This window comes from Scyliorhinus canicula, chromosome 18, assembly GCF_902713615.1.
Source record: "Scyliorhinus canicula chromosome 18, sScyCan1.1, whole genome shotgun sequence".
NCBI classification, from domain to species: Eukaryota; Metazoa; Chordata; class Chondrichthyes; order Carcharhiniformes; family Scyliorhinidae; genus Scyliorhinus; species Scyliorhinus canicula.
In genome coordinates, this window is record NC_052163.1 from 12,390,253 (window position 1) to 12,413,322 (window position 23,070).

At 41.5% G+C, this 23,070-nt stretch overlaps 1 protein-coding gene across 1 annotated transcript in view; it reads right to left on the minus strand.

Annotated features, from left to right (window-relative positions):
• The window catches only part of aspscr1 (ASPSCR1 tether for SLC2A4, UBX domain containing), a 235,646-nt gene that overhangs the window by 153,944 nt on the left and 58,632 nt on the right, over nt 1-23,070 (minus strand). Inside the window, exons 5-6 of the mRNA XM_038778314.1 lie at nt 16,692-16,749; nt 6,902-6,975 (exon numbers count right to left, since the gene is read on the minus strand). Coding sequence (XP_038634242.1) covers nt 6,902-6,975; nt 16,692-16,749 — 132 coding nt within the window. The remainder of the gene's footprint in view (nt 1-6,901; nt 6,976-16,691; nt 16,750-23,070) is intronic.

Sequence of the window (23,070 nt, forward strand, 5' to 3'; positions counted from 1 at the left end):
AATAATTGGATACTCTAAAAAAAATTTAAAATTATCTCAAAGGGGTGTCAAAGAGGAAAGTCAACAGCAACAATGAATCCACGTGACAAAAAGATAAAATGCCCCCAAAAGGGAGCAAAAACAGGGTTTGAGTGCGCAACTGCCGAAATGTCAACTTCCTAAAGCAAACTGCACAGCTTCAAAATCAAGAATGGTACTGTGGAATTTAGTATCGACTGTGTCTCAAAGTAGTGTTTCCAAATTTCTTGCGGTGCATTTGTTAATATTCACCATCTCAAAGTCTGCTGTACAAGGGTCATCGGGATATTGGCAAAATGTTGTCAATGTGCAGTCTGGTAACATTCAGGTGCAAATGAAATAACATTGTGCAACTGGCATGACCACAGGTGGCGGGCGGCACAAACTGATTCGCAATACTGAAGGCAAGCCCTGCAATCTGCTCTTAAGCTTCTTCCAAAATGATCTCCGTCGACCATCCAACCTTTAAGATTGGGATTCTGAGTCAGTGTCCACTCCTGCAGACAGTGGGTTGCTGACCCACTCACTACCTGTGAAACAGAATGCAACCTTGACACAGGGTCCTTCTCAGCAACAAGTACTTTGTATAATTGTGAATGTGGCATGGGTCCTTCCAAAACCTGACTTGTGTGTATTGCTGTGAACAGAACAAAGCAACTTTTATAGAACCGATTAGACAACAGATTATACTGCTGCATCAATGTTCATTCTTTTCTTTAAAATTAACACTGCAGGGCAGCACGGTGGCACAGTGGTTAGCATTGCTGCCTACGGCGCTGAGGACCCGGGTTCGAATCCCGGCCCTGGGTCACTGTCCGTGTGGAGTTTGCACATTCTCCCCGTGTTTGCGTGGGTTTCACCCCCACAACCCAAAGATGTGCAGGATAGGTGGATTGGCCAGGCTAAATTGCCCCTTAATTGGAAAAAATGAATTGGGCACTCTAAATTTCTAAAAAAAAAAAAATAACACTGCAAACAGTGCATACAAAAACATTCCCTTTGTGATTTTTATTCCCAAATGCTATACAAGACTGAAGCAAGACTGCATTAACGCTGTTTATACAAAGGTTTCAATTTATTGCTAAGATTTTTTAGATTCTTGATGTAAATAGGTTTGTATTTCTTACCTCCTTTTCAAATGCCTTTTAGCTCTTTGCTACTTTTCCAAACCCATCTGAACTAGATTGGAACTCTTCCGCATGTTACAGGTGCAGCATCTTCAATTCAAGAACCATCTTTCATATATGAATCTTTTGATTCTGTGGCCTCCTTAATTCTCAAAGTATCTGTGTAGATGATGCTTCCATTTGTGCCAGTTGCCAAAAAATTATTTTCTCTATGTTGTCTTTGAACCTGTACCTTCCCAGGAATAGGAGTAGGCCATTCAGCCTGTCTAGCCTGCTCCGCTATTCAATACAATTGTGGCTGATCGAACCCTTCACTGTCTTTTAGACCCACTATCCCCATAACCCTTTACGTTATTGTTGATCAGAAATCTATCAATTCCTGCTTTCAACATACGCAATGACTGAGCTTCCTCCACCCTCTGGGGTAGAGAATTCCAAAGAATCACCACTCTCTGTGTACAGCGTCTCCCAGGTTCGATTCCCAGCTTGGGTCACTGTCTGCGCGGAGTCTGCACTTTCTCCCAGTGTCTGCGTGGGTTTCCTCCGGGTGCTCTGGTTTCCTCCCACAAGTGCCAAAAGACGTGCATGAGAGGTGAATTGGTCTTTCTGAATTGTGCCTCAGTATACCCGAACAGGCGCCGGAATGTGGCGACTAGGGGCTTTTCACAGTAACTTCATTGTAGTGTTAATGTAAGCCTACTCGTGACAATAGTAAAGATTATTATTAACTACATTTCTCCTCATCTGGTCCTACATAGCTTCCCCTTTATTTTGAAATTGTGTTCCGTGGACCTCGACTCCCCAACCAAGGGAAACATCTTACCTGTATCTACCCTGTCCGTACCTTTGAGTATTTTGTAGGCTTTAATAATATCACCTCTCATTCTTTGAAACTCTAGGGAATACAGACCCAATTTGCCCAATCTCTCTTCATAAGACAGTCCACCATCCCTGGAACAAGTCTGGTAAACCCCTGTTGCACTCTCTCTCTGGCAACAATATCCTTTCTGAGGTATGGGGGTAAAAACTGCACACAATACTCCAGGTGCTGTCTAACCAAAGCTTCTATACAATTGAAGCAAGACCTCACTAGTCCTGCACTCAAATCCTCCTGCCATGAAAGCTAACATTCCATTAGCCTTCCTAATAGCTTGCTGCATCTGCAGGTTAGCCTTCAGTGACTTATGGACAAGGACAGCCTTTGCCCATTTAGACTTCCTAATTTCTTACCATTTCGGAAATACTCTGCACATCTGTTTTTTCTACCCAAGTGCATTACCGCACATTTTCTTCCATTATATTCCATCTCCTCTTGCCCACTCACTGTCTGCCCACCCCCTCCTCTGGCTGCTTTACATCTTCCTCACAACACACATTCCTGCCTAGCTTGTTGTCATCTGTAAACTTGGAAATATCCGCACATGCAAATCCAAAGTGAGTGAGGAGTAAATCGCTTGCATAATACAATATAAAATGTTTCTTGCCCAACTGGAATATGCAAGGAATAAAGGTGTGAATGCACAATGTCTCTACATATATCAGTTTTGGACCTTCCATTTTTATTTAGTCCGACACTGAATTACATCAGTTTTAGATCATGGTATTATAATGTCTTATCTGTGACCAAAAGTACAGATGCAGTTGATCATTTTACGACTCATTCTGAGGTGTATTCTCTTTGAAGGAATATTGCTCATAAATGAGGGTTCTTCCCCCTCCCCTCCCTCTACAGTTGCCTTCATATGAGCCATGATACCTGTGTGCATAAATTGTGCGTAAAATGGATTCCAAGGAATTTTAACTTCTAGAAACCAGTTCTCTATGTAAACGAGATGGAAAGGAAAATCAAAAGAGCTAAATTTCAATGCTTTTGACATTCTCTCAAGTGTCCTTGGCCTATCCATCTTCAGTTGCTTGATCAATGACCTCCCTTCCATCATAAGGTCAGAAGTTGGGATGTTTGCAGATGACTGCACAATGTCCAGCACCATTCGCGATTCCTCAGATAATGAAGCAGTCCATGTCCAAATGCAGCAAGACCTGGACAATACCCAGGCTTAGGCTCACGTGGCAAGTTACATTCACACCACACAAGTGCCAGGCAATTAACATCTCCTACAAGAGGATGTAACCACTGTCCCTTTACATTCAATGGCATTACCATTGTTAGGTGAATTGGACATTCTGAATTCTCCCTCAGTGTACCCGCACAGGCACCAGAGTATGGCGACTAGGAAATTTTTACAGTAACTTCATTGTAGTGTTAATGTAAGCCTACGTGTGACAATAAATTATTATTATTCTTCGGGGCAGCACGGTGGCACAGTGGTTAGCACTGCTGCCTCTCAGCGCCGAGGTCCCAGGTTCAATCTCGGCCCTGGGTCACTGTCGGTGTGGAGTTTGCACATTCTCCCCATGTTTGCATGGGTTTCGCCCCCACAAGCCAAAAGGTGTGCAGGGTAGGTGGATTGGCCACATGAAATTGCCCCTTAATTGGAAAAAATAAATTGGGTACTCGAAATCTTTTTTTTTTAATAAGAATTATTATTCTTTAATTTGCCAGTACGTCCCTACACATAACACTCAAGGGCTTTGCATTATGATTTGTAATGGCACAACAATATAATAATAATAATCTTTGTCACAAGTAGGCTGACATTAACACTGCAATGAAGTTACTGTGAAGAGCCCCGAGTCGCCACATTCCGGCACCTCTTCGGGTACACAGAGGGAGAATTCAGGATGTCCAAATTACCTAACAGCACATATTTCGAGACTTGTGGGGGGAAACCAGAGCACCCGGAGGAAACCCACGCAGACACAGGGAGAATGTGCAGACTCCGCACAGTGACCCAAGCTGGGAATCGAATCTGGGACCCTGGCGCTGTCAAGCAACAATGCAAACCACTGTGCTATCGTGCCACCCATTAATAAAGTTATACCTCAACAAATCATCCTTATACTGCTTTGTTTCCGATTTCAACTTCTTCTTAAAGGGTTGTTCATCAAAGGCCCAAGACCTCACACCAGGACTGCTCTGAGCTGCTGTGAAGTCTCCTGTGAAGCTCTCTCTGGCAGATTCAGTTGTTAGATCCTGACCCGTTTGTGTCTCTGGCCATCTCTTCCTTATTACAAACTGATTCATCTTCAGATCTTCATACACTGCTGTTGCGTGCTTGCAACTACAAATGGAGGAATCTCTCCCCCAGGATTTGGAGGCCAAAGCATGACGTCAGTGTACGTGCAAAATGCTGCGGCTGCTGGCAGACTCAGGCAGCATTCTCAACCTAAAATCCAGTCACAGCTGATGGGTGCATCTCCCGTGATTGGGAGCGCCGTGACCGATCGCTCTCCCACCCTCTCGACACCCGGCCACGACCCACCCGCGGATCATAACCCTGAGTTTGAAAACCCCTGTTCTAATGTAACATGGCCCATACAGGATCACAAATTAAAGGTCAAGAGAGCACGAAAGCCATGTTTTGTACGTCAAAAGATTTCAAAATTAGACAGGATCCAGCTCGGATTGCTGAAACCCTCCAATTATTTTTTGAATATTAGTACTTGATCTAGAAATGACAGGAACCACATCTGTAACCAACTATAAAGGAATAAAATGCAGTAAATATACTGAAAGAATGAGAGAAACAATTTGAGTAAAATGATATGGGACCTTGCATAACAACGGTGACAAAACAACATTGCAGACAAGACCCTCCAAAATGACTGTATGGATATTAACTCCTTGCTTGCAGGCAGGTTCACGTCCATGAAAGCAGAAACATAAATATGCAACAGAGGAGAAAGGGGGCGAGAAGATAAATGTCCACCCCCAATGACTGGCGTCAACTGAATGCACATAAAAATAGAGCTAAATTAAAACATTGCGGCCGAGCGAGAAACGCAATTGAGAAAGAGAAAGCAATGGGTGGCTCCACTGGGGTACAGGAGAGAAATGTCAATACTGTATACCAAACTAGAGATTTTATGTTTGATACCTTATTCCCAAAATAAACGAATAATTTTCAAAGTATGTTGCCCTTTGAAGAAAGCACTTACAAGTATTAAAATCATAAAGAGTATCGTGTTCAAATTTACGATGGTAAAAGTTTGTTCACAGAACCACTGAATTCAAACAGTTCACCAGGGCAATATCTCAATCTGCTACTAAGCATCAATTATCAATGTCAAATCAGTAGTGGTCATGTATTAGGGTTGCAGTAGTGGACTTGCGATCTCGCAGTCAAGCCCTATTAATGCAAGTTCTGAAAGTCAATTCAATAAATCTGGTGATTTATGGCTAAAGCTCAGAAAACTTACATCAAGCTGCCAGGTTTTTGTGTAAACTTTAAATGGATACTATGTGGTCTGACCAAATACATAACTGGTCCACACGATGAAGCAGACTCTGAATGCTCTCTGAAGTGACCTAGCAAGACACTTATGTTGTAAAAAAAAAAATTACTGAGAAACGTGCAGTTCAAGAAGGTGGCCTACCACCAGTTTCTGGGCACAGCTAGAGATGGCCAATAAATTCACCCATGCCAGCTCAGCCACATTCCAAGAACAAACTTAAAAAACATGCTGGTTCGTTACTTTTGTGATTTTTGTTCAGTGTGTTGAAACTCGGCAGAATTACTACGCTTCATTTTCAGAAATTGCATTCAACCATGCAAACACGGCAGAAAATAAAACACAACTCTTTCGAGAATTTGTCCTGAAAATTTAATTACATTCCACCTGCCAACTGAAGTATATAATCCGTCCCAAGGCTGTCAAGGACCAGGATTTACTTTTAACACATACCATATGAAGAAATGAAATAGGGATTACGCAGAAACATATGTAGCCCATTACTGCTTTGCAAAACAGGTTAATTCAGTTAAAAGCAAGTCATATAAGAGCAAGTTTCATTTAAGAGCAAGTCTTACTTCCCCACCCTGCTTCCATTGATTGAGACGGCACTGCATGCTGTTTCACTTATAAACATGCTTTTCTTTCAGGTCCACCACACCCTTCAGTAATCAAATATGCCCTTGCCTCATTTTGTCCTTCAGTGAGTGCCATTAATCAATCCAGCTATCCACAAAAGCCTTTAACTAATAGCCGACTCTTTAAAGGTAGGCTGGGTCATCTCATTTCAATGGTTTAGGATTTGTCTAATTAAGATATCAGAACTGTCAGCTATCAGGCATGTTAATTTTATTTACCATGCTGAACTCCAACTTACTCGGAGCAAGATTAGGAAAAATAACTCTTTGCACAATATTTAAATACCTCATAAAGAACAATTTTAATTATCAGCAAGTTTCGCTGGGAAATGCTGCTTGCAGCAATATGTCGCATACAAACAGCAGCAAATGGGCCTTCGATTCACAGAAACTGTCGTGAACATAGAGCAGGTCAGTCTGAAAGGAGGAATGACACATTCATGTTTCAGTTAAAGACCCTAAATCAGAATGGTGTCCGTTGGTCTCCACCTGAAATATGAACTTGTCTGTTCTCTTTTCGGCCAATTCTGCTCTGCGTTTCCAGCATTTTCTGGTTTTATTTCAGATTAACAGTGTTTTCCGCCTCCCCCCACACAATTTTCCTTTGGGTTTCTTGCAGCAGGGCCAAAAATCCTGAAAAACACATTTCGGTTACAAATGGTGATTGACATCTACTTCTTATGATTACTTCCTGCTAATCACAGAGGTGGAGATCATAGCTTTAACAGTATTCACTGAAATATGATCGCTCAAGTTCCTTCTTACCTAATTATGGCACTACCACCAGTCAGTCCAAGTGATTTTAGAGTGGTTGTCTTTAATGCGGATTCTCCAGTTATCTGAAACAGTGACAAAGTGAAAGAGCGTGCATTAAAAAAAAGATATGATTTCAAAAGTAATCACCTTCATTAACTCCATGTAAATTCTTCTTGTGTAACTAATAACCCATGCAACATACCTTCAATCGAAAACTGGTTGAGGTCACAATATCATGTTTTAAAATTATTTTAAGAGACCCTGCAGTGAGAAGCAGACATACCCATGTTTACATATTATTGAGTGTTATATATTACAATTTAGTTGGGTGTCTATGATTACTAATCCATTTGAAAAGAGATCCTTCAACCCAAAAGCTTGGAAAAATCACTGCCACAAAATTAAACAAAGTATTTTCACAGTATGTGTGCGCATTTCTCAGTACTCGTCCTAGTAACACTACAAGGAGGTACTATAAATTGCACCAACCCACGCAACACAGCTACTGAAATGGAACTTGTACTGTGGCACAAAGGCTAGGAAACATAGGGGTACGAGATGCTGAGGGAACTCCTATTACAGTTCCCCAACTTCACACCTCATCTCCAACCTTGCAAAAAGTATTCTTTATTTCGTCATATTTTCCTTCCCTTTACAAGCCGCCATGGTAACATTTTCAAGCCAGTTCAGCGCTAAAATGTGGGCAATTGTAAGCTCTGGACCGCAACTAGGAATTAGGCTAAGTCGACATAATTAATTTTAATTTGGATTCTTTACAGTCAGCCAGTGAATCTATCTGACCTATCACCAATCTGCATTTGAAATATTAAAAAATTGTTCTAACCCATTGTGTATCACAGCTCTAAAATTTATAAACACCAAACCTAAAAACTTCTGAATTTTATTTCATGAAAGTTTTGCAAGTTATCAAAACTTGTTAGCAGGTGGTGCAATACCGAATTGACGGCAAATTTCATACTTTTAAATTATATAAATCTGAACGTGGGTTATACAAAGGACTTCAAATTACACCACTGGAAGCACACCAATATTCAACCAGCCCACATGGAAATTCCTGATCTTCTATTTGAGCAGAGTTGTTAACCCGGTTGGATTTTAAACTGGTTAAGGCTAAAATAGTAATAAAGAACTTGAACATTATTATTGTACTGCAGAATTGCATGCTTCTCAGGTTGCACTTTTGTAAAGCACATTAATACTTCCATGTCATGGATACAAAAGTGTCAATTTGGTTATAAAATTATATTGCATTAAGGATTTTATATCAGACAATTCAAGCAAAGAGAACTTAAAAGGAGAGATAAAAAGTTGGAGAGGCTTCGAGAAGAATTTCCACAGTTTAGGACTCAGAAAGCTGACGGCACAGCTACCAATTATAGGGCAAGGCAAACTGGGGGTGCACAAGAGGCCAGATGGGGGGGGGGGGGAACACCAGTGTCCTGGGAGGGGTGCAGGAACAAAGAACCAATAACAGTACAGCCTAGGAACCGGGCCTTTGGCCCTCCAAACCTGCGCGACCATGCTGTCCATCTAATCTAAAATCTTCGACACTTCCAGGGTCCGTAACCCTCTATTCCCATCCTATTCACGTATTTGTCAAGACGCCCCTTAAACGTCACTATCATACCTGTTTCCACCACCTCCTCCAGTAGCGAGTCCCAGGCACCCATTACCCTCAGTGTAAAAAGAAATTCCCTTACTCATCTCCTCTAAACTTTGCCCCTCGCACCTTAAACCTCGCTCATCTCCTCTAAACTTTGCCCCTCGCACCTTAAACCTATGTCCCCGAGTAAGTGACTCTTCAACTTTGGGAAAGGATTTAAACACCAGGGTGAGAATTTTAAATTTAAGGTATGGCTTAACCAAGTGCTATCATAAGTCAATGAACACAGGGTGATGGGTGAACAGGGCTTGGTTTGAGTTCAGATACAGTAAACTGAGTTTTGGTTGAGCTCAAGTTCACAAAATGTTGAAGATGGAAGGTTGGCCAGAACGGCATTGGAAGAGCTGAGGCTACAAAAGCATGGATGGGGGATTCAGTGGGGCTGGGAGAGAGTCAGATCATATTAGAGATGAAAGCAGACGGCCTTAATGATGAAGAGGGTCAGGGCTTAGAAGTTAACGCTCAGAGTCAAATAGGACACCAAACTTGCAAATAGTATGGTTCTGACTCAGAATCAATTTCAGTTTGCTTAATGTGAAATAAATTTTATTACTTCTTCCACATTATAAAACCAAATGTACACATTTAACAGTAACATTTTAAGAAGGGAGAGGCATCATTTGATGAAGCAACACCCAGTCATTTGGACCACCGCAATTATTTTTACAGCCATGTCGCAGAGGTCTTAAACTCTTAAAATAATCCAACTATGCAGCCTGCAAGCCAAAACTCAGCAATGTGATGTGAGGTATTGCTTTCCTGTGAATCGTTTCTTTATTATGGCCAGAGTTATACCTTCTAAGCACACAGCATTAGGTGTTTACCAATTTCTTTTATCATTAGTTTTATTATACGTCTCAAACTTAGCACACAGTAGGATGATCCCTGTTGAAGCATTCAAATTGGCAAACAGCTACAACTTTAGGATGTCAAACAAAATAAATCTTAGCCAGTTATTATAGGTAGCAGCCATACACTTCAGCTGGAGACTCGTGGAAATTGTCCGTGTGTTAGAACAAATTAAATACCACCAGCACAATCTTGCCACTGAAAGTAATATCATGTTACAGGATTGGAGAATAATGTTAAAGCAGTTAATTTGTTTGTACCTTTAACAGGATTTGATTGATTGTTCTTCCATGTCTAATTTACTTTCGCACTTCTTACACAGTGTTTGCTTACAGAATAACTAAAGTCGACTTCACAGTGCAAAAAAAACACTTCTCAAATAGTTCAAAGCATCAGTTTGTAAAAAGTACTTTTAAAATACTATGAGCAACAAAGATTTTAGAGTTAGACCAGTGCTCAAAAAATGTTTTAGTTGGCAAGTAGATATTTTCTGAACTTGCCTACATAAGTTTCTGGCTTGCCAGAAGTTGTTCCTAGAACTTATCAGAATTTTAAAGCAGGGTTTTAAAAAATCTGCAGTTTCAATGAGTAGGAACCAATTTGCTCAAGCCACATAAATATTGTAGCTACAAGGGGTCAGGACCTTTGTGTGCGTTGCCTAACTCACCCCCTGACTCTTTAAAGCCTTTTCATCGGGCGGCATGGTGGTGCACCGGTTAGCACTGCTGCATCATTGCGCTGAGGACTCGGGTTCGACCCCGGCCCTGGGGCACTGTCCATGTGGAGTTTGCACATTCTCCCAGTGTCTGTGTGGGTCTCAACCCCACAACCCAAAGATGTGAAGGGTAGTTGGATTGGCCACGCTAAATTGCACCTTAATTGGAAAAATAAAGAATTGGGTACTCTAAATTTATTTTAAAAAAACAAAGCCTTTCCATCACCTACCAGACAAGTCAAGAATGTGGTGGAATACTCTCCACTGGCCTGGATGAGTGAAACTCTCAAGAAGTTCAACACGATCCAGGACAAAGCAGCCATTTGATCAGCACCTCAGCCACCACTTCAAACTCAGTGGTGACTGCAGTGCATGTCATCCAGAATATGCACTGCAGCAACTCGACAAGGTTTCTTCAACAGGCATCCCCCAAAGCTGTGACCTCTACCAACCAGAATGGACAGCCGGTACATGGGAACATCACAATCTCAAAGTCATGCACCATCCTGACTTCAAAGTACATCACCATTCCTGCATCGATGTCGGGTCACAATCCTGAAACCCCTTGCCAAACAGCATTTTGGAATACCTTCACCATATAGACGGAACAGTTTATCACCACCTTCTCAGGAGCAAGTAGAGATAGGCAAGTGCTGGCCTTGCCACTGACATCACATCTCATGACTGAAAATTGAAAACACAAAAATTCAAACAAAGCGACACTGGGAAGGAAGATAGGTAGCCTACTTTGTAGGATTTTCATTCATCGGCCTCGATACTCCAATGCTTGCTTAATGTCATCAGCACAAAGGAAGTCACAAAAGATCTTGACCTAAAGATATCCCCTTTAATACTTCTTTAGATGTTGGCCACTAGGTTATTGCCCTCTCATGCAGCACAAATGGTGGCAAAGCTGAAGGTGTTGAAACTTACGAAATTAAAGACAACTGGATAAGCTGTTTGCAGAAATGAAAGTCGCTATCATAAAATCATAGAATTTACGGTGCAGAAGGCGGCCATTCGGCCCATCGAGTCTGCGCGGCCCTTGGAAAGAGCACCTTACTTAAGCCCACACCTCCACCCTATCCAGTAACTCCACTTAACCTTTTTCTTTTGACACTAAGGTCAATTCAGCGTGGCCAATCCACCTAACCTGCCCATCTTTGGACTGTGGGAGGAAACCCACGCAGAAAAGGGGAGATCACGCAGACTCCGCACAGACAGTGACCCAAGCCGGAAATCAAACCTGGAGCTGTGAAGCAACAGTGCTAACCACTGTGCTGCGGTGCCTCGCTACAACCCGAGAACCGGGGTTTTCACATTCAGGGTCGTGACCCGCAGGCAGGTTTCGGGAGGGTCGTGGCTCTCAGTTGCGGCATTCCCCATCACGGGAGGAACGTCAAACGGCCGTGCACGGCTTTTTAAAATGCTGGCAGTGACTGACGTTTGAGATTGCCGGCCATCCCGCGCATGCGTGCTGCATCAGGAAGTACACAGGCCCGGATCCCAACAGGATGTATAGCCTCCTGCTGATGTCAGCGCACTGTTCACAGCCAATCCTTTTTCATCAAACGATGGGATCCTACCACCGGAAGCAGTGACAGGACGCAGGCCACCCGCCCCTACGCAGCCGTCACGCGAGAGAGTTTCCTCCATTTTGTAGCTGCCAGCAGTGCTGGTGTGAACTCCGGGGCCTCTGGTGAACAACCCATGAAGAAGCAGCTGAAAACACAACAAAGCTGCATAAAGATGATTACTTGAGGTGTGGAATATTAATTGTGCAAATCAGGATGTAAAGTTCACGTGTGTTATATGCAGGGAAGCACTGGCAAATTAAAGTTTAAAACCCTCAAAACATCAAAGACATTTGAAGACTAAACATGGTGAGTTCGAGGACAAACCTCTTTATTTTTTTCAACGGATGCAGTGAGATCTTAAAATATCAGCTGAAGTCATTATCAGAAATGTAACATTGAATAACAAAGTGAGTGACATCATGAGGACCCAACAGGCTCATCTGTCCTACTAAAAGTGAAAACGGTGGGTAGCAACGGTCAGCCAGCATGGATTCCAAAGGTTGGCCGGCATTGGTCACAAAGGTCGGCCGGTGTTGGTCCCAGAGGATGGCCAATTGGCACAAATGGGTCCCGGGCAAAAAGGTTTGAAATATGAAGAGGATGCTTCCACCAGTAGGAAAAACTAGAACCCAAGGGCACAGCTTCAAACTGAAGGGACGATCCTTTAAAACTGAGATGAGGTGGAATTTCTTCAGCCAGAGGATGGTGAATCTGTGGAATTCATTGCCGCAGAAGGCTGGGAGGCCAAATCACGGAGTGTCTTTAAGGCAAAGATGGGTAGGTTCTTGATTAATAAGGGGGTCAGAGGTTATGGGGAGAAGGCAAGTGAATGGGGATGAGAAACATATTAGCCGTGATTGAACGGCAGAGCAGACTCGATGGGCCAAATGGCTTCATTCTGCTCCTCTGTCTTCTGGTCTTTCTTTGAACAAGCAGGATTCAGATCGTGGACAGATGTTTTGTGAACTGCACCAAATACAGTATTATTGAATCAGTAAGGGAAGATGAGTACTGCAGCTCAGAAGACTCACAGCAGTCTACACTGGCCTAACTAGTGATGAGTTTGGGTTCAAACATTCTTGACAACAGTTCAAAGGGATGAAGGAGAAAATGAACCAACAACAATCAAAGCTGACCAACATTCACCCTCAAGCAACACTGGCAAAAATGAATTTAGATTTCTATTTCATTTGCAGTCTGTGGAAATTTTGCTGTGTTCAAACTTTTTGCTGCGTTCGGCTGTCATAGAACATAGAACAGTACAGGCCATTCAGCCCACTATGTTGTGCCGACCATTTATTCTAATCTAAGATCAACCTCACCTACACCCCTTCAATTTACTGCTGTCCATGTGCCTGTCTAAGAGTCGCTTAAATGTCCCTAATGACTCTGACTCCACCACCTCTGCTGGCAGTGCATTCCACACACCCATCACTCTCTATGTAAAGAACCTACCTCTGACATTTCCCCTGTACCTTCCTCCAATCACCTTAAATTTATGTCCCCTCGTGACAGCCATTTCAGCCCTAGGGAAAAGTCTCTGGCTATCCACTCTATCCATGCCTCTCATCACCTTGTAAACCTCTATCAAGTCACCTCTCTTCCTTCTTCGCTCCAGTGAGAAAAGCCCTAGCTCCCTCAACCTTTCTTCATAATACATGTTCTCCAGTCCGGGCAGCATCCTGGCTCCTCTGTACCCTCTCCAAAGCATCCACATCCTTCCTATACTGAGGCGACCAGAACTGGACACAATATTCCAAGTGTGGTCTAACCTAAGTGTAGGATTTTATAAAGCTGCAGCAAAACCTCACGGCTCTTGAACTCAATCCCCCTGTTAATGAAAGCCAACACACCATACGCCTTCTTAACAACCCCAACCTGGGTGGCAACTTTGGGGATCTATGTACGTGGACCCCAAGATCCCCCTGTTCCTCCACACTTCCAAGAATCCTGCCTTTAATGAAATGAAATGAAATGAAATGAAAATCGCTTATTGTCACGAGTAGGCTTCAATTAAGTTACTGTGAAAAGCCCCTAGTCGCCACATTCCGGCGCCTGTCCGGGGAGGCTGGTACGGGAATCGAACCGTGCTGCTGGCCTGCTTTGGTCTGCTTTCAAAGACAGCGATTTAGCCCAGTGTGCTAAACCAGCCCCTTTAACCCTGTATTCAGCATTCAAATTCGACTTTCCAAAATGAATCACTTCACATTTATCAAGGTTGAACTCCATCTGCCACTTCTCAGCCCAGCTCTGCATCCTGTCAATGTCCTGTTGTAACCTGCAATAACCCTCAACACTATCTACAACTCCCCCCAACCTTTGTGTCATCGGCAAACTTACTAACCCACCCTTCCACGTCCTCATCCATAGCTAGAGTTTTTTTTTAAGTATTTTGGATATCCTGGAGATGTGAAAGGCACAAGTCTTCCATTTTCTTTTCATAAAATCATTGGAAGATATGAAGACTCCACGGTTAGGGCAGCATCCACCTTGGCAACAACACTCAAACTCTCAGAGAAGCTAGAGTTAAAAGCGTTCAGTGTCCTTAGCGGGACCCTTCCTTCTCAAACTACATACTCCACCCCCAGGTTTATGGAGCCAATTTTCTTGTTCTACCAACAAGATTATTTAATTCCTTCATTTTAAAAAAATTTTGAGCACCCAATTCTTTATTTTTCCAATTAAGGGTCAATTTAGCGTGGTCAATCCACCTACCCTGCACATCTTTGGGTTGTGGGGTTGAGACCCACACAGACACGGGAAGAATGTGCAAACTCCACACGGAGAGTGACCCGGGGCCGGGATCGCACCGGGATCCTCCGCCAACTTAATTCCTTTACAACTGAAATGGTCTCAAAATCAGCTGACTGATGAACATTATCAATGTTTTACAAACTTGAGAGTGAAGTGCGAGTGCAGAAAGCTGCCTATGAAAGAACTTCCCGGCAACGGGAGAAAGGTGGTATCTTCAAAACAATCAAGCTTCCAAATCACACAAAAAAGAACCCTATTCCTTCTTTACGCCACTAAGAAGCCAATTTAAGAGCAATCATTGGACTACTGGGGTTCAGGACAAGACAATACTGGTGATTGTAATGTTGTTCCCCTTCTGAGTAATGCGTTCGATTCTGAAAACTACAGCTAAATGTTACATGGGTGCAGCATTGCCACCCCCCTGCCTACTCCCGTGATAAGGTTATTCCTGAATAGTAGTCTCAAGTACTAGTGACAGGTTTGCTAATGTCCTTTGTTGTTGGGGCTGGTTTAGCCCAGTTGGCTGGACAGCTAGTTAGCAAAACCAACCGCATGGGTTAATTCCCGTACCGGCTGAGGTTATTCATGAAGGTCCCGCCTTCTCAACCTTGCCCCTCGTCTGAGGTGTGGTGGCCCTCAGGTTAAACCACCACCGGTCAGCTCTCCCCCTCAAAGGGAAAATCAGCCTGTGATCATCTGGGATTATGGCGAGTTTACTTACTTAATGTCCTTTAGGGAAGGAAACTGCCACCCATACCCGGTCAGGCCTACATGCAACTCCAGACCCCCAGCAATGTGGTTGCCTCTTATCTGCGCCGAGCAAGCCACTCAGTTCAGGGTCAATTAAGGATGGGCAACAAATGCTGGCCTCACCCGCGACACCGACATCCCATGAAAGAATAAAGAAAGATACCTCTTAAATAAGTGTCAATTTTAATTAAAGTTCAGCGGCCTCCGTGTCTGCCTAACATCTGAAATGATGCACCATGGTTATTTTGTACAGGTCTAAGCAACCAGACCAAAAAAAAAGTTTCAAATACGAACAAAGCATCAGTTGCACAAGAGACACGTGTGCGCCGATATAAGTGAGAAAACAAACCATGGAGACGAGATTTACATGGCTGACAATTCAATGTCATGGATGTGAAAAGATCTTGAAAGTTCTGTTCCCCTTCATGTTTGTTATTTCCTCCTAGTGAACACAGCTAACGCGAGATTACTCCTGCAGTATAGGTTAACCAGAATCAACCTGATCTGAGTTACTTTGCACAGTGATAAAGACAGTTTGAGGCTAGCAAGACTCACTGCAGAATTATCTAACACACTGATGAGAAACATTCAAATGCCAACATCTCCACAGTAAAGGCACTCCTGCATGCATAAAGTAGTCACTGGGAAGATGGTCAGTGAGGTAAAGTTACTGTTTTGACTCATTGTGCAGCTGATGCCACCGCACCTGCAGAATTTTACTTGGTATAGATCAAGTCAAACGGCTATAAAAACATAAAATATTTTTATAACACTGATTTTATCCCAACATTTTTACAGTAAAATGTCACATCTATGAAAGTACTTTTCCGCTACCGAGTGCTTTGAACCATTTGAGAGCTGCAGCAGCATTCTTTTACACCACTGGAAAAGACTAGATTACAGTTATTTGAACCGCACTTTCAGTACATTTTCTTTTGTCGGCAAAGCGCAGTTCCATATTTATTATACTGGAACAGCCTCAGAAAAATCCAAGGGGGTGGATCAGGCGTGCCTAGCTTCACACTTCACTCCATCCCCATACTTAAATGTACAAAGATTTGAATGTTTAATAAGGAATTTGAGTGCGAATGTTGGCTCGGACGGCTCTTCCCAGCTACTTTTGACTTTCAGATGCCACGGCAGCTGTTTTTGTGCAGCTGAATTCACTCTACAATGTATAAGTTACAGATCCTAGGGTAGCATGAGCCCAAAAGTATTACCAGACATATTGTAAACTTTTGCATCCAAAGTCACACTTTATATTCCTAACTCTTTCCCAGAAGAAAACTGCAATTGCCGACAATGCATTGGATAGGAATTTGTAATATCCGTCAATATTATAAGGGAAGATCCAAATGGACAAAATAAACCACTCGATACTTTAGGGCATGATGGTAATTGACAGCCACGGCATCTTTTCATAAAAATCTTTGAAGAAAACAGAACAGGCTCTTTTTTTTTTTTACTTACCTCATCTCTCATGTAAACACAGACTGGAATAGCTTCCAACAACTGCTGTTCAGAAACTCTAGCAAAACAGGAAAAAACTGTCAACATTTCATCTTGTACAGAGAAAAAATATTTATCACCTAGGTAGCAGGGGGACACATGATCAAAATGTTGAGTAAGGGCAATAAAAATATCATGAACCGTTAAGTCTTTGACTCCTTTCTTCAGAGGTCAATACCATACAGTTTTTAATTTGACCCACGAAGGAATATCTTGGGTAACCCAGTTGCAACTGCTGACATGTAACTATAAACAGCTGTCAACATCTCCACACTCCAGGCACACTCCAGATGCTTATCCATCTGCTACTACCCAAAAGGTGTTGACAGTAAGGATAGCATATATGGAGGCTGCACTCCACGGTGTGACTCACCGTACTGACATGAAAGTCAATCTAACCTTACTTGGCTTTCAGTAAGGTGCCCCTTTTGATCATTTTAACACCATCTGTGGCCAGAGAATCTGGTTCAAAGTTGCAGACGACACAGGTTTTAATTAAGTACTATGCGAATTTAGCAAGCTTTAAAACTGGGCAATTCAATGACTTTCACCATCACGTTCATTAACTTCCATATCAATTTAAGTCAGATCCAAGGGAGCTATAATTATCTACCATGGTGACAATCAAATTCCACTACACACAAATTGCATACCAGAGTTTGCTTTTTAAATAGGGATTCTTACACAATTTATCGGTACTGTGTGGTTACCAGACATAATGCATATTCTCTCTATTTTGTTATGTACAATTTTCATCCAAGGGTTGAATGATATATTTTTTTTATTCATTGGATGTGGGAGTCACTGGCTGGGCCAGCATTTACTGCCCGTTCCTGAGGGTATTTTAAGAGTCAACGACATTGCTGTGGGTCTGGAGTCACATGTAGGCCAGACCAGGTAAGGACGACAGATTTCCTTCCCTAAAGGACATTAGAGAACAAGATGGGTTTTACAATGGTTTCATGGTCATCTTTAGAACAAAGAACAAAACAAAGAAAAGTACAGCACAGAAACAGGCCCTTCGGCCCTCGCCGACCATGCTGCCCATCTAAACTAAAATTTTCTACACTTTTGGGGTCTGTATCCCTCTATTCCCATCCTATTCATGTATTTGTCAAGATGCCCTTTAGACTTTTAATTCCAGATTTATTTATTTTTTAATTCAAATTTCACCATCTGCCATGGTGGGATTTGAACCCGGGTCCCCAGAGCATGACTCTGGGTCTCTGAACTACTAGTCTAGCGACAATGCCACTGCCTCCCATCTACAAAAACACATTGACATACGTGCTAATATTCAAAAGTAGACCAAATATTCTTTCAAAATAAAAACGACCAGTTGCAAAGTAAGAGGAGTGCAAATGTACATCATCCATATTTTGCTGCAAGTGGCAGTTATGAAGGTGCAACACAAGATAAAATATCGCATTACACCCCACACGTCTTCCATTTTACCCTGAAGCGACTGTCTCCAGAAGGGTAGTCTCGTCTGGATTTGTTTTGGTCAATGGACACAGCAATCCCTATAAATCTAAGTCCCATCTACAAAGTTTACTTAGTAAAGGAGTGGTATACTGGTTAACAACTCTCATCAGTATCTCAATGGTGGTGCGTGTATTCCTCGCCCACGTCCAACACCGCAACCCTCATTAAAGTGAAGTGAGATATGATGCAATTAATACCATCAGTTTCTTCCTTAAGTTGGAGAAGGGACAGGTACTATGTGGATCTCTTTCTGAAAATTCAGCTAATGCATAACCTCTTCAATACCTAAACTACCGCTGAGAAGGATAAAAGACACATGAGCAAAATAACCATAAACATGCATTGCTCCCATTACCTGTCATACTATCAAAACGGATTTATTAATACAATTTCTGACAAGCAATTCAGAAACAAAATGCACCTTCAAAACTTGAATAAAAATTATCAAATGTAAACATCTTCCGTAAACTTTTCTATGTTGGGCGCAGGACAACGCAGGATTACCTTCAATTTTGCACAGTTAAGACATAATCCAAGGCTTTACAAAACCCAGATAGGTTCTTAAAGAGACCTTTTTTGGATCATACAATCCAAAAAAATTCCAGAAGAGTGTCACAAAGTATGTTACCTTTTTACAAAGGAAACCAAATAATTTGCCCAAGTTAAAAGATATTTTGATGATTCTAATTACGCTGGTTTGTAACAATCTAAAGGAAATATCTACTGAAAATGAACTTAAGTTCTTTACCACCTCTGTACCGATAACGTCATTACTGTTGTTTCTTTCATCAGTCACGGTAACCTGATTGTAGGGCAAGGAACTCAGATTTTGCTTCCTAGATGATTCTAAATTCTGAGCAGACACTTTATTGATTTGTTTTAATGAGAAAACCACAATAGGCAAAGCATTGGATCTTAAGTCACATTTTTTTTAAGTGATATTCTGTTTTGAAAGGGAAAACGTGCAGAAGTGTAATTTCCATTTTGAATGTCGGTTACAATTTTTATTTTTTAGGGATATAGATGGGATGAGGGAAGCTAATTAAACCATTTTTAAAACTTTATATGAGGTCACTAGTTGCTCTTTAATGGGCAGCAGAAATCATTCAGTTAGCTAATGTGCACTGTTCAAGTAGTAGATTTTAGTTGGGTTTAGCCCATCAAGATGCTTCACTTAATACAAAATAGGGCGTGTTTAAATTGTTTTAAATGAATGGCTTAAATAACCCAGATCAGAATACAACCTATACACATGAGAATTAACTTCTTTGAAAGAAACTGTAATGAATAAATAACACAAGAAAAATGTTCATATGTTTTACATCTAGGCACACGTAAAAGTATTTTTCAAATTATATCAAGTTTCTGTCCCCCATTGCGAGAATTTTTGGTGTTTAATTCTCACCAGCAGTTGAAAAGATTTAAGTTAATTCAGCGAGACAAAATTTAAAGAGCGCTGATGTTAGCACAGAATCTGATGTAAACATATGGCTCCTTCACTAAGATTGCATATAAGCCACCACTTTAGAATTCCTTTTTTTTTAAAAATCCATTACATTATCAGATTTACAAAGCCAGAGCTCGGAGTGTGGACAGGGACGAACCCCAAATCCAGCTCCTTGCCTGCTCCAAAAACCAATTCAAATTGAATCCAATTCATGGTCACCACAAGAGAGGCATACCAGATCCAGGCATTACACCTGATCCCACGCTCATCTTAGTCAAAAGGCCAACAAGCGCTACACTTGATCTTAGCCAAAAGGCCGAGAAAAGATAGCCACATTGTTCATCCTCAACACGTGACAGGAATACACTGTACAATTAATCTACTTTGAATGGTACATCAAAGCAATTTTAAAAATGTTTTATCAAGGAAAGAAAAATTTGCTGCAATCCTTCTTAGCCTGGTCACTCATCTTAGCATCATTGCATCAAGAATGCTGCTCACATATATTTGTCCTACCTCAACCTGGCCCCTGTTCCCAAGGGTCAACACCCTAATGTGCTGACTTGTCAGCGGGCAGAATTCATCATCAAACACTTTTAAATTAGCAGAGGACTAAACGCACTTTATGGTTTTTTAAAAAATAAAAAGCAATATAAAATATATTAAAATGCAAAATGAAAAACATTTAAATTGCCCTCACTTCAAACGAGGAAATGCAGAATAAAGTTCAACAAGATAAACAAGACCACACCTTCTGCATCTGGGAACACATTGTTTCAGAAAGGTTTTATCACATCAGCAGAACAAAACATTCTGCATGAAGTGAAAAATGACTGCTAAACCCTTGAGCAAGCCACAAAAACTGGTGTCACACAGTGCTACAGGAACCTTAATAACCAACATGAACAGGAGATCAAACAACCTGAAACATGACACATTCTGCAAGACCGCATAATAATGTGTCAAAAATAAATTATATAAATAGTGCAATTTCTGAGAGTCAATTTGAAAAACATTAATTTCACCTGTAAAAATACTGGAATCTTCACAAGTTTCTACATAACAGGAAAACTGTGGGCAACGGATAGAATTTTACAAATACCTAGTTTTGAATACATTTACTATTTAATAAAAAGCGCAAATGTGGGAATTTAAATAATGTGAACCCAAGAACAATTTTGAAATAAGACAATATTTTAGTTGTCAATTGCAGACCTACATTTTAAACAATTACTCGGACTGATATTTTGCAAGCAGATTTTTGCATTGAACACTGGTGGCCAACAATAATAGCAAAATCCTTTCAAATTTAGTGATTCCTTTACCCTCTAGTTAGTTTGAAAGGGAATAGCACAGCAGCATAATGCATTAAGAATTCAGAAAGTCACACAGGTGCCCAATGAAGGGCAAGTCTCTGCTCAAAAGCGGGCAAAAATACCTGTCAGCAGATGTCAACAGTCTATGACGAGCATTATTCCTTCAACAAGGACACTAAAATCCAGCCAGTGCCTCAAAAGATTTTGCAGAATAAAGTAATAAAATTGCTTTGGAGCTAAAATCCACTAAATATTTTAGCAGCCTTGGATCAGTGGTAGCTCAGGCGTCACAGGACTTGAGCAGATAATCTAGTCTGACATTTCGGAGCATTGCTGAGGTGCCATCTTTTGTCATTAAGCCACGGCCCTGACTGCTCTCTCAGGTAGATGCAAAAAAATCACATCACACGATTCGAACAAGAGTCCTCCAGGCTAATGTTTATCCTGCAACCAACATCACGAAAAGAACCGGTTATCATTGAATCACAGAGTATGTACAGCGCAGAGGGAGGCCATTTGGCCCATCGTGTCTGCACCAGCTCTCCAAACGAACATCCTGACTTAGTGCCAATCCCCTGCCTTTTCCCTGTACTCTTGGCACAGTTTGTTTTGTAGCCACTCACCCGGTCCCAGTGCCTTGATAACTTTTAGTATCAACAGTCTATTCAATACTCCCCCCTTATCAATATTGAAATCCACTAGGGACAGAGTTTCCTTATCTGTCACCATGGCCCGGGTAGCATCTACCTCCTTGGTGAGACTGATGCAAAGTATTCATTTAATACCTCAGCCATGTGTAAGTTCCCTTTTTGGTCCCAAATTGGCCTACTCCTTTTACCACCCTTTTACTATTTATATGCCTATAGAACTTGGTCATTTACCTCGCTGTAATTCATGGGACACTACTGAACAATCTGAAGTTTCTTCAAAAACAGACCTTCACTTTAATCATTTACTTCTGAACAAAGTTTGGAGGCTTTTGAAAGTAGAAATACATTTCTCTTCATAAAGTCGACTGCTGCATCAACTGCAGAGAAAAGAACTATCATTCTTGGTCCTTCTGAATAATTAGGTAGCCAATTTGTGCAGGCACAGCTAAAGGTCTTTAGTGAGAACAAAACAAGCAGAAAATGTTTTCTTACAGGACATCTGCTTGATTAGAGGCACACAAACTAAAGATTCTTCCCATACAGTACTAATTCTTTAACTAGGGGTGTAGCAATGCCCGAGCTTCAAAGTTTAATGTCTTCCACCTGGCTCAGATACTAAAACAATCCAGCTTTGAAGCCTGTCCCAGTCCACTTCCTAGTCTCCTAGCAATAATCTTGCATCTACTCACCACAATTCGATTTCCTCCAGTCCTCTCACCAAATTTTGCTCTTTACACAATTAATTTAGAAAATAACCAGTTTCGTACAGAACCAGATTATTATTCAAAGTAAAATAAGTTTTAAAAGATACTATTCTCCAAAGTCTCTACCAGTTGCAGGTTTGAATTTCCTTACGTGCTTCAAGGTTTGGGCTAAATTTCATTAAAACTGCAGCCACACAGACCCAGCTGAGGTGACGGGTAATTTCATGAAGTGTGCAGGCAATATCACACTGTTCATACTCTCATGAATGTAATTCACTACAAACATCAGATACAATGCCAACAAAAATTTGGATAACTTCAAAAGTCTGCAGAAGATCTTTGGTGATTACTTAGCCACAAGCTCAACATTTGCTGATCAACAAAGCAGTCATCACACGCCATGCCAAAATTACCTGGTAGCACTAAAACACAATTATTAAGCAACAAACTTCATGGATGTAGTCAGCCTGCAATATAGCTACAATTAACAGTTTAACAGAACATAGTTCATACATTGCTAACCGCCATTTTATGAGCAGCTGCAGCCATTTTACATGCCAGTCGGCCAATTAAGATTGTTCACAACCACGGCATCCTGTTTGACTAAGGTTATCTTCCACCATATTTTTTCCCATCACCCCACCATACCTTTGTTAAGTATACATTTAACCAGTCCCAACATTTTCCTGGTACGCACACTCCTTCTCTGAGATCTCTCCACTCTCTCAATTCTGACCT